Raw genomic sequence first — 13,514 nt, forward strand, 5'->3', positions numbered from 1 at the left:
AAGTTGAAAAAGAAAATTCTGAAAGAAGTATACTGTTTTTTTTTTTTAATGTGAAATATTAGATGTATTCTAACCAATACATCCTAGCATTCTTATTAGGCCAATAATTCAGTAAACCTAATTATAATAATTGCATAAGAAATTACAAGGTGTTTTTGCATTCATCCATTTTGATTAGCACAAACGTCAAGAGAGAACTGAGCTTCATTTGATCAAAACCAATGTATTTAGGAAATTCCTGTTCAGAAGACAATTTGAAACACTACCCCAAACTTTTATTTCCTTTGGTTCTACAAATTGCATTTTCAGTTAATTTCTCATAATCAAACATGGTAGTAGTTTTAGATTCTGCCCAAGTACCTTTACAACTAGTATATTACATTATTTGAAAATTGCTGATTTTACAAATGTAAAAATGCATAAATACATGCCTATCTACACTGGCAAAACAAAATGCTCTGAACCTCCAGGTTTTAACAGGCCACACTTTCTGGCCGGGATTTCAGGGATGCTTTCCAAACCAAAGGGTTATAGCTCCCTGACAAGTGCTTCCACTGCTCAGTCCACACTTTTGACAGGTGTAGTTACAATAAATCCTAATCAGATTAAATTTATCTAATAATATTTAAAACATGACATTTTCCACTAACTTCTGTTCTGCTATATTTTCATTACTGAAAAGATATTTTTTTTAAATGTAGAATGTTTTTACTTTTTAAAAGGGAAAAGTGCTAAAAATGCATTACATATATATCCTCACTTTCCTAACCAGCACTTCAAGTTCTTTTTGTGTTGAGTTCAGAGTCTAGATAGTCTAACAGATAAATAATTTGCTCGAGGCCAAAAAAGAAAATATTCTCAATCACTGAGGTCTTGATACTTTACATCTTTTAATATAACTTTGCTGATGTGTTAAGAAATTGTGCCTAAAATTAGCCTTTTAAAAATTCACATCTGAATTAGTTACTATTAGAACTGACATTTTCATGAAACAGTCTGTTAAGTCCACCTATGCAAACTTGCAAAAATTTACTTCCAAATGGGCATTAGTATCTTAAACCGGCTGAACAAGGTTTTCCAGTTTAACTACGGAAGTATTTCATCTATCCTAGATAGTCCATGAGCACTCTACAACTATCTGTATGAACAGCAACAACTTTGATCTATGATCAACATATATCTAATAAATATTTAAACTATTAAACTATAGATTAAAATGCAGATCTCTCATAGAGTTAAGTGATAGCATTTTGGTACATTCACCATTATTGTACTTTATTTAATAAAGATATACATTTCCCCTTGCAAAAATAACAATTGCAAGTTTACAAATAAAACCACAGACCTCAAAGTCATGATGCTAAAACTTCAACTTATAAGCAACAAAAGTAAATCTACTTGTTTACAAATGGTCCATGGCACAATTAAAAAAAAAATATCCAAAGGTCAGAGGATCTTAAAGAACAGGTTTATTGACAATAATTTTATAAATACTCTAGAGAAATTTTCAAGATTTCTTAACTTAAAATGTTTACAATCTGTTCTCATTGGCAAAATATCCCTCAATAAAATAAAACAGGTCACTAAAAATGAATGTCACATTTAAAATTTGCTTCATTTTAACATTTTTGCAAAATTAAAAAAAATTTACAATGTGTGATTTTTCTCTCCTCTTGGGTACAGTAAATCAATATTGTTTTTATTTCAACTATTAGACATATTCATAAATATATCATCTAGCTGCTGTGAATCTGACAGTCAAGTCAGTCAGTAGTATATTACCCTACAAACAAAAACTGAGTCAAATTATTGATATTTTTAGTCTAGCAATTTAAGTAGTCAAAATGCAAAACTGTGGTTGTCACCCAAATCACCCAAAAACATACGATACAGTGTCAGAAACTGTTTGTATCAGTTTTATAAGTTTATCTGTGTACTTCAGGTATCTGAAACTAAAAAAGGGATTCTTTTATATTTTGATAAAAATGTACTCAAATATTTCATAACATTAGTATTTATTGCTTTATATGAATACTGTATTGAAAGCCCAAGCATTCAGTTTACACACAGAAATTATATACCGCGTCACAAAGGCAGTGAACACATTACATTCTACAAAATCTACTTTACAGAAATTTAAAAATTCTAAATATCAAAAGGTACAGCTGAAGAAACAGGTATAAATTTGGCAGCCAGTAATTTTGACAGGGAAGTTGCAGCTTGCATGACTTTATATTATGTGAATTTGAAAATATTGAGTTTAGAGTAATCATTGTGCTTTGTGTTAATCTGAAAAATATAACACTGGCTGTCAAAGAAGCATGTTCAAAAATATTTAATTCACTTCAAAATGTCATACAAATTATGGTGGTTTCTATGCACCCCTAAAGTTTCAGTCATTTAGCTCCAGTACATTACTAAAGTAATATATTAATTCTTCCAGTACAGTGGTGTTTCATATCATTGACATTTGCATACTCTAGAATAATTTAGAAAGAAGTGTGTAATATTCACAATGTTCAGAAAAGCAAGCAAAAGTTTAAGAAACCTGCCCGGTTCTTCTGAGATGTTCTCATGTCAGCTTTATAAGCATTCATCCTACAAAATAGTAAGCTAATGTTTGAACACAATTTCCAAGATAAAGCACATTTTCTCATAAATAATGAAGTCTTTTTCTCAGGCACCTCAGAAGTATACAAAAGAAATTTAGTTTGACAGATCTCTCGGAATGTGTTTAACCTGGTATTTCAACAGACTCAAGATTTCCAGGGTTTCACAAGGGCCAGATTTTATTTGAATTACTCAGAAGAGAAAGAAACTGTCTTCTGAAAGAGGTGAACTCAATCATTAACAATAGAAAAAGTATCCACTGTATTCATCTCTTATAGAAACAGAAAAATATAACATTTCCTCCCTTAGAATAATATATATATGTATATATATATATGTATATATGACTTAAAGTTCCATTGTACATAGTCAAATAATAAAATCTGGAAATCAGCATGAAACCCTAAAATTCACATGTTAAAATGTTGAAGCTATGACCAAAATATGAAAACTGCTAGAGCTGTCAGAAAGAGACAAGACAAAAAGCTTTTTTTGTATATGTATAAACTAAATAATTTCCAAAAGGTTTTCAAAATTATAATTATTACTTTCCAGTTTAAAAACTTTAATTCTAAATTAAAAAAAAAATCTATACACAAACCACTGATTTGACCAAACCAAAAAAAAAGTCAGCGGTAAGCAGGACCCAGAGGAGCTGATACTCACAATTCTTACATGTACAACTCTTTCAGGATTTATCTCACAAAGTACTTTATTTTACAACCTGCTTCTCTTGTAAAACTAAAGGTCCACTTTATTACATAAAAGTTTTATACAGTGTAAAACCAGAACTGTATGTAAAATACTGCATCTAAATGTTTCTAAATAGTTAGTCTTGTTCCATTGGTTCATCTGTGACTTCTGTGGCTTCATCGTCATTTTCCATGGATGATTCTGAAAGAATCTCTCCAGTTTTACTGGAATTGGATCCTACTAATTCTGTTTCATGGCAATCAGAACCACTACTTACAGGGCCTGTATTTTCACTACCTTCAGAATGTAAATCTTTCTCAGCTTGAGTCAGATCAGATTCCTCCATTTGATTATTTTCCTCAGAAGTCTCTTCATTCACAGTTAAGGCATCATCAGATTCTTTCTCTTGATTTTTTCTTTCTGGGATCATTTCTCTTGATGTCATAAAAGACTCTAAAAATAAGCAAATGTTGTTGCAGTTAAATTTTATTTTTAAAATACCGCCAAATGAATTGTGATACTCTATAGTTCAAATCATATCCCCTGAAACTCAGCAGCAACTACATAAATGTGGGAGAAAAGCCCAACATCAGCATTATAAGGAGTTCCATTATGTTAAATTCTTTCAAGCAAAAATGAAGTACAAGAATTTGAGGATCTCCTTACGCCACCCTTTTACAGATGGTCTCTAAATACCTTCTTCTTCCTCTTCATCCTCTTCTTCATCCTCTTCAGTACAGTGTTGCCTGGGACGACTACTTTCTTTGTCTTTATCCTGAGATGAAGATGATGCTTCTGTTTCTTCTACCATAACTGAGGAAATTTCACTGGAAGATGTCTGACTGGCTGTCTCCCTGACTTCACTTTCTTTGTCAAATCGAAGTCTTTTTACCTCGTGCCCTTCAGCTTCCACAGCATCTTCATCTGGGTGTTTATTTTTCAAAGGGCTCACTGAGGAACCTTCTGATCCAGATGTCAACGAGTCACTGTAAATGGTTTTTTAAAGTGTCATTAAAAAGATTGTTTTCTTCATCTTCTACATTCTCGTTTTTAAGGTCTAATACATTTTAAATTGTATTTCAGTGTTAAAGTTAAATTGTAATATCTGGGCAAAGAAAACACAAGAGAAAAATTTCAAGGGAACCTAAACCGTTTAATGACTATTTCCCAGAATATTTCCCAGAACTAGTCAATTCTCCGATAAGTGTCCTCCTATAATAAAACTAAAAGTCTTCCATATGGTCATACTCTTTAAATTCTCATTTAGTCTTCTTTCCCTTAATATAATATAGAAAATTTAAGATGGGATATAAATGTTTCCTTTTTTGATCTACGATAAGAAAATTATTCACAAAATTTCAACTCATTTACGAATATCTTTTCTAGTAACTTTCAAAAACAAGAAATAAAACACATCATGACCACTTCATTTTCTTAAGACCCTATTTTAAAGAGAATCTCCCCAAATTAGCTTTTTAAAGCCTTTTCAGTGCCCATCTTCAGCATGTGCTAAATGCTATGAACAGAAGCCACAGCACCTATAACCACATTAAAACTTATTCTATCCTTCAAAACAATAGTAAATTGTAAATAATAAACGATGAGTATTGAAAGCCATCAATAAATATTAACATTTTATAACATTTTTTAAAATATATAAATCATATACAAACCTGTGGGTTTTGTCCTCATTTTGCTCTAAGTTTGACTCCTTGCCATCTGTGCTCTCAGGCAAGCCATTTGTTGTCATGGGGACTGACAAAGAGACCTTTGGTCGATTAAGTGGCCTAGGTGTTCCAGGCCCATTTATATTAGACCTATGGTAAGATAAATGAACATCATTTCCCCATTTCTGTAAAAAGTCATCCCTCCCAAGGTTTGTTTATATGAATACATCACAGAAATATTTGCTGTAATTCTGACTTTCAGATCCATAGGTTACCAAATTGTTTAGTATATACTTTATCCTCCATAAAATACCCATTTAAAAAAAAAAAAGTATATTGAACTCACTAAAAATCAGGAAAACGTAAGCTCTTTGGATATTAAAAATCAAGAATCTTACCTCTCAGTATAACTTGGTGAATTTCCAGGAAACATAACACCATTCATTCGATTTAAACTATTAGTATTGTTTTTTCTATGAGAAAAGGAAAAAAAAAAAACACTGTTATAGATGGTTTAGTTCTTTAATTTTGACAAGAATCATAGGTCTACAAGATCTGTTGTAAGATCTTACTGTCAAAAACCCAAATAAAGAGAAGTCTGTGAGAAATAACAATTATAGGATTATCTTACTATCTTAATTAACAATACAAGTATATTCTTGAAACCATCCTTTAAAAATTCATGAAATCAGAGATTTTTTTTAACCTTAAACTGATGTTTCTCAACAGGGAGCATCTGCTTCACAAACTCCCTACCCCAACCCTGCATCACCAGGAAACATTTGGCAATGTCTGAAGACATTTTTGTGGAGAGAGGGGGATTACTGGCAGCTAGTGGGCAGAGGCCAAGGATACTGCTAAACCTCCTGTAATTTCCAGGGCATTCACTTGTAATAAAATGTTAATAGTGCCAAGGACTGTGCCCATAACTCACATCTTAATTTACTATATAAATCCTGACAACTGGAAAGAGTTTTCCATCATGAAGAGAAATGTCATCAAGCAGCTAATCCAAACCGAGGAGTTATGCCCTAGAGATGCCCTGGAAAGGTATCTAGGAAAGGTATCTCAGAGCCTTAAGTGCCCTAAGAGCCCTAAATCCAATGTTAAGATTACAATAAATAATGAATCCCTTTAATTCAAATCCCTTTACTGGAAAAACACACAGTAATGTTTTTAGTGTACGAGCTGCTAAAGTGAGCACAATCCAAAGTAATATTATCGGTAACATTCTACTCTAGAAATTAAGTAGTAGATTTACAAGAATTTACAAATGTTATCATGCATAATTACATATAAAATAAATACCACCTATTTTAAGACTAATATATTAGAAATGATATAACTAGAATATACTAGAAAGAGAAATATCTCTATACTTACTCCGAAGAAGGATAAACACAGCTAACAACCATCACATTCTACAAAAACAAAAATTGGAGTTTTAATATGAAAAAAAGTATTTCCTACATCATAAAGTTTAAACATTTGTTTTTAATTTCTCAAATTCATTCTGTTAGGTTAAGTTTTCATTTATTCTGATTTTACTAATAAAAAATTAAATATTTAAAGATGAAAACTTATAATCAAACAACAAAAATTAAAAGACCAATATCTTACTAATGCATTTTTATTTTTTGCCATTTATTTTTTACTCTACTTTGGAGGCCTAATATTATATATTGTATGTAACTGAGTAGAACCATCCTTTCCTTACTTTACTCACCTCAAGATATTTAGATATTAAAGCACTTAGGCCAACTATAATGAATTTCCTTATAAAGCAATACCAATCCAAAGCTTGATGTGCAGGATCATATACCGCAAGGAAAAAGACTCAAATTTTTTTTATAATATAATCTTATTGGTAATAACAACTTATTGGTAATAACAATATTCAGTAAACATTATGAGCCAGAGTTAAGTGCTTTACATTTAATCTTCCTCACAACCCTATTACTATCCACATTTTACAGATCAGGAAACTGAGACTTAGGTTAAGTAACTAGTTTAGTTACTTAGGTTAAGTAACTGGTTAAGTAACATACCAGGCGGGGCCACCCCTGGTATGACTACTGTGACACTGCCTCTTCATCCAAAGATCGCCACAATGTAATTACTAAAAAGTCTCTGAGCTGAAAAATAAGTATTAATAAAACATCTCAAATTCATCTTCTTCAGAAATTTTATTAAACTGAGGGCATGGGAGCTCAATAAAATATTAATCCACTAAGGCCCTATGATCTATTATAAGTCACTAAATGATAGTTCTAGATTTTTGCTCCAAGGGTAAAATAAACTGAATCTGAATTATAACCTGAAACACGGGACTTTGTTTTAGGATCAATCACCATGTGAAGGAATTAGCAATCCACTGGTCCAATCTTGGTTCCTACAGGGATCCTTCATTTGTTCTTCACTCTAGACAAGTCAATTTCTTACTTTTCCTTCCCTCAAACACCTTGATGTCTTTGTCCATTACACTGTTTCCTTTGTCCAGAATGCCTTTCCTTTTACTAATATACCTTCATAGGAAAGCTAATGCTTCCTTCATTCTTAAATCTGACCTTTGTCTTTTCAATATCTAACTTAAATGCTCTGCATCAGTGATTTCCCAAAGTTGTGTACCTCTGAATTCCAGAACTAAACTAAATGAATTCTGTGGGTTAACAAGTTTGCAAAACACTCTAAAGTATCTATTATAGAACTTTGCAGAACATTTAATATGCTGACGTACATATTATGAATATCCAAGAGACAATACCAAGCTGCGTTCCCCAAACTTAACTGTTCACAAGCCCTCTCTCTGCTCCCACTATTAAATCTCTCTGAAACTTCGACCAGAATTCAGCAAACAATTTGGGAAAAACTTCAGGAAGGCTGAGAAACTTATTCCAAGATGCCTAAAACAGCTCTTATTCAAGGGTTGTTTCTGAAATCTATAATGTTAATTAATATAATTCCAATAATAAATACCTTCTCTACTCCTCTGAGAAATTTGTCTGTTCCTGTATAGTTTCTTCTTGGATCTGTTAGCAATTCACATAGTCGCTGAATAGTAAAAGGGATACTGCAAAAGAATATAATTTTATAGTTTGAGGTCATTAATTATCGAGAGAATTAGAAACATTATTACTCTAGCTATCTAAAGCTTTATTTAGTCACCCATGTGTTAAGCTACAAAAGAAAATGCTACAATAGGGGAATGAATGGGTGAGTCTCTTAAAAATAGGCAAGACAATAGGCACACCTGTCTTTTTATTTAACAAGAAAACAATTTTCCCTTCCTTGCAATAAAAAAAGAAAAATTAACAGAAAGTTTCAAAACTGACAAAAAAAATTAACATTATGAATTCAATTTTAAATTTGCAAGAGAAGTGACCAAAATAATCAAGTTAGAGTTTATTTTAATACTTTTCCTTGAGCATTCTTTTGTACAAAGTTTCCCCAAAGTGTTCAAATAAAACTACGAAATGTTTCCAATGAAAAAGTACTATACATATGGTTCTCCTCTACAATTACAATTTTATATATGCTCTACAAGTTTCATGAAACTTAAAATAGAATACAAACATACTCAATATTTTGGTAAATGTCTTATTGTTAACTTTACCAAACATCTCAACCATAATCAAATTTTCACTTGATCAAAAAATCTCACAAAACTGACATACTGGAAATAAAATCATTTTATAAATATAAAAAGTTTCGATTTGACATACTATTAGCATTCTTGAGAATTATAATCTGAAAAGCAAATATGAGCATTAGTTATGACAAATGCAGGTAAGAACAAAATCAAGACTAGTATTTGCCATACAAATCTCTATTTTTATAAAGAAAATTATAAAGCCTCAAATTAATAGTTAACATTCAATAAACAATTCTTTATGGGCAGTTTAACACAATACTCTCCAAGGTAAAGCAGCTAGTGAGTAAACAGTGTCAGGATTCAAACCCAGTTTTACTTGAAATCCCACGTCCTATTTTCCACTATGTCACACACACAGTACTTAAAATAATGAATTTATTTTCTGATTGAACAAACTACATTTAGTTCTCATATTCTTAGCACCAATACTATTCTTATATTCTTATAAAGTCAGTATAAGATTTACAACATTTTGAAAATCTATAAATGTTATTCATATAAAAACTTGCTTTTAATTATTTAAGAGGGAAAAATCAATCTTTTCTCAATTAGCATCAAATCTAAAGTCAGAAAACTATCATTCTGCCAAAAGACTGGGCACTAACTTAAAGATTAACGTTCCAGATATCACAAATATTCAGAAGCAACCAGAAATACTGAACTTCTTTGATGTTCATCATGACTGCCACAGGAAATTCCTTAGGGTTCCTAAAAAAGAATATTCTTTTCCTTGCTTTTAAAAATCTATTCAGCGTGAAATACACTGTGAAAACTACGAATCTTTAAAATGGAAAAAGGCACAGAATGTTCCAAAAACGTTACTATTAATAAAACTATAAGATTACACATCTGTTTTGTTCATCCTTATAAAGACAACACATAACTGGAAACCTACAGCAAATAGATAACTGTTACTCCTTTAAAAAAAAAAAATTTAAGCATTTTCCCAAACTACATATATAAACATTAGTTTCCAAATAGTCTTTTCTCATAATTGAAAGCTTCTAAGGGCAGGATTTCTTCATGTTATGCTCAACATATAATTTATTTACATACATATATATCTTAAATATACTACACGATTTCAGAGTATTAGTAGTACAATTAAACCTTAGCCCCTACTCTATCTAGTTCATTACTCTCTAAACCTTACACACACACACACACACACACACACACACACAAAACCTATGTTATTTCCTAATTATCTCAAGGATACTGCAATTAAAAGTGTATGTATTATTCAAAATTAAACAAAACAGCACCCAGTGTTAAGAATATTCAAACAGCAGTTAATAACAAATACTTAAACAGATGTCTAGATATGTCTTTTCCACCAACTAAATTTCTTTCACACATCAAAAGCTAGTATTTTCTCTTAAATTAAAATTAGCTTTAAAAGATGAGTAGCTTTACACTTCCTGTTTACACTAAATGTTTTACTACTTTTCTTTAGGAAGGTAAGTAAAACTGTAGTCAATCATTAACAATTTATGTTTTGGTGACTATCAATACTGCTTTTGGGAGGAAAATGTATTACGTTTGCATAGCAATGTCGGCAATAATAGCCTATGATAAAATGAGTTGACATCCTTAAGACACTTTCAGCTTTTAAAGTCATTTTACCAAGTGTCCAACAGATGGCATCAAAGTGTCATAACACTTCCCTTCCTCACTTAAACAAATACTATTTAGTTGTAAATAATAGTATCCATTGGAAATTTCAGTATAATTTTGACAACTGCACTGAAAGGTGTGTTTACATACAGTTAATACTTTCAAATAAATATTAGGGCCTACTATAGGCTACAAAAACTTAATAGCTGAGCAGACAGATGTGAATAATTATTATAAATGGTAACAAAATTATGTACACAGTGCCATGACTAAATAAAATGCATGCCAGGGAAGCAAGCATGGACCTAGGAAGACTAAATCTGAGATGGGTCTTTAAAAGAAGATATAAGAATAAACCAGATAAACATATCCCAAATGAACACATGGCACAAAAATATGAAAAGTTTGCTTTCTGTTATTCTTCCATTAGACATAGCACACAAAAGTTTATTCTAACTCCTGAAAATATTGTCTTTTCCCAAAAAAAATCACCAGCAAAATTAAGACACACGTGCTAAGAAAAAAGAGCGAAAAGCTACTACTCACTCTCGATAAAAATATGAACTAGTTAGAATCCCTAAATTTGGGAATATGGGGAAAGGATGCTCATTAGCAAAGGTATATTGTAAAATAAATAGCTCATTAGAAAAATATCTGGGGTTATTTCAAATAAAAGGCATACAAGTTTACTCAGCAATATGTTACTTTTTGCCCACATCATAAGACGAAAAACTAAGAGTATTTAAGGAACTGAAAAAAAGCTTTTTAAAAGGGTATGACTACCCAGCATTTTAAATTTTTTAAAAAGGTATCCCTACAAAATCTAATAAAACTTACCACACCGAAACACACACAAAGTAAAAGATCCAAAAGTAACAGATAGTATTATAACAGAAATACTACAGAACACTGTCGACCAACCTTCTTTTGATGTACAAATTATAAGGTAGTGTGATTAATACAGTGGCTAGTGCACTTAGAGACCTTGCCAAAGTTGAATTTACCTATCATAAATCTTCATGTCCATAAATATGGAAAACAGGAATTCTGAAAGTGCACTTTTCATATGGACTAAATATGACATAATATACTTAAGTCACTTAACAGTGCCTAAAATATTTCATGAAGTATTTAATAAATCTTAGTTCCTATCAACTTGATCTCATCTACTATTTAATGAAGATTGTAAGAAGGCACAAATGTTCCAAAAATCAACTACTGAGGAGCAAAAAAATGATAGCGATAATCATAAAATCAGACATCCTATTAAGAAAAATGCTAAAAGCCAATTCAGTTTTGTTTTATGCATAAAGATGTGGTTTTTTACTATCTTTATTTTTTGACTATTAAGCCACATTCATACAAGTGCCTTGTTAACCAAATTACTTAAGTCAGATTTGAACTATCTCTCAGTTATCAAAGGCTGAATGAGTTCTGTTTTGTTTACTCTTAAGTCCTACAAAAGTCAGAAATACCACTGGAATTCTGTGATATCTGTACTTAAAGCAATATGCTATTTCTATACTCAGGCTTTCACATGTACATAAAAATACATGTACATAAATATTTATATGCATATAATTTATATCTCAAATCAAATGTCAGAAATTATGAGATTTATTGACAATGTCATTGTAAAATGACAAGTATTAAAAAAATTAAGGAAATGAAGAATCGGCCTCTTTCATTAATGGTAATCCTCAACTAAGTAATCTAATATCTGCACCATTCCCCATCCAAAAATAAACCTATAGCAATTGTCAATTTTAATCAAGTTAATCATCTTTTATAGAGCCTACAGTAGTCTGAATTATTTTAATTGCATCAAATAAAAATATTAAAAAATTCATTCAATTTCTAACTTTTATCTTTCAACTTAAAAAATTTTATTAGAGCATTAGAGCGAGCACAAGAGCACCGCCTCAAACCATAATACCATGAGACATAACAAGGTGGGGAATACAGGAAGGAGGGAAGGCAACTAAACTGATTCTCAACTAGTTATGCTAACAGAAAGGGAGTAAAGAAAAAATAACATTTTAACCAATAGAATCAATATGCTCAACAAACAATAACACAAATAATTAACAAAAAATGCAATAACTGTTATTTTCCCCAATCAAGAAGCAGAAAATCCAGCAAGCACTAACTAAAACAGGACAAGGGAGTAAGAGAACAAAGCAACAAAAAAAGACTAGAACCCATTCTCTCATTCCTGAATAATCTTGAACTGTAAAGCAAACATTACAAAATTAAAAAAGGATTGTTTTCTATCTACTATTCAGACTTAAGAGTCTAAGAATCTCACATATAACCTTTAAACAAAGTATGAAGAGGCACACTCTCAGGTGCAGAAACTTATGAGAGATGTCCATGTTCATGCACACACATAAAACAATCATGTGAAAGTTCTCAGGATTAAGCAAAATCTGGTTAATCATGTGTATTAAATTAACTTTAGAGAAGAAATTCAATAGTCAGAAAGACTATTTTGCCAAAAGATAACAAACACTCCTTGGCTGTGATTATACCTGCTTTAGAAATGATATGACAAAGGTTTTTAGGTATCATGTGGTTGTGCAGTTTTTCCAAACCTCTCATAACATTGAGCCCTGTTATTTTAGTCAACTACCTAAAATAAGTAAAACATCCTGCTTATTTTAGAAAGATCTTAGGTCTAACACAATTGTCAAAGGGGTACAAGACTTAAGTGATTAATTCTTTCAATCATTTAGAGGACATCTTTTTAAAACCTCTAGGAATGTACGTTACATTCTTCCTACCCCTGAAAATCCCTCTTTGTGTACCATTATAAAAATGAACTACTAGCTACTAGTTTGTAAATTATACTCATAGTGTCTACGATAGGAGGAGGATTTTCAAAAATGGCCCTGGTTTGAGTAAGCCCATATGCCCTTGTTCATTACAATCCCAAAGAGAGGACATAAAATACCGACAAATACCTTTTAATTGACCATTCCGTTAGTTTCTATTTTTGTTAATTTTATTTTTTGGTGTTTCTTCATCTAAGGAAATGTAACTTTCAATTCTGGAAAGCAGCTATAATCTATCTTTTCCTATAAAATTTTAAAGTTCAAAAATAATCTTAAAGGACAAGAAAATATGACTAGATTGAAAAAAAAAAAAAAGGACTTAAGCATTCAACAATGTAATTCTAATTCTATCTACCATGGCCTACTAAACCAAATACAGATATAGAATTGTTCATTCATTCAATACTTGTTTGAGGACCTACTATATTTAGGCAGTCATTG

The 13,514-nt window shown here is 31.1% G+C and overlaps 1 protein-coding gene across 2 annotated transcripts in view; it reads right to left on the reverse strand.

Moving 5' to 3' along the window:
- Positions 1-1,445: 1,445 nt before the first annotated feature.
- Positions 1,446-13,514, reverse strand: part of PPP4R2 (protein phosphatase 4 regulatory subunit 2) — a 62,262-nt gene continuing 50,193 nt past the window's right edge. For both annotated transcript variants that reach the window (XM_006917468.3, XM_025050680.1), the window contains exons 4-9: positions 7,947-8,040; positions 6,354-6,391; positions 5,369-5,443; positions 4,977-5,120; positions 4,000-4,289; positions 1,446-3,756 (exon numbers count right to left, since the gene is read on the reverse strand). In XM_006917468.3, the coding sequence (XP_006917530.1) occupies positions 3,440-3,756; positions 4,000-4,289; positions 4,977-5,120; positions 5,369-5,443; positions 6,354-6,391; positions 7,947-8,040 (958 nt within the window). In that variant the 3' untranslated portion in view covers positions 1,446-3,439. The remainder of the gene's footprint in view (positions 3,757-3,999; positions 4,290-4,976; positions 5,121-5,368; positions 5,444-6,353; positions 6,392-7,946; positions 8,041-13,514) is intronic.

The sequence above is a fragment of the Pteropus alecto genome, unplaced genomic scaffold (assembly GCF_000325575.1).
Source record: "Pteropus alecto unplaced genomic scaffold, ASM32557v1 scaffold75, whole genome shotgun sequence".
Taxonomy (NCBI): domain Eukaryota; kingdom Metazoa; phylum Chordata; class Mammalia; order Chiroptera; family Pteropodidae; genus Pteropus; species Pteropus alecto.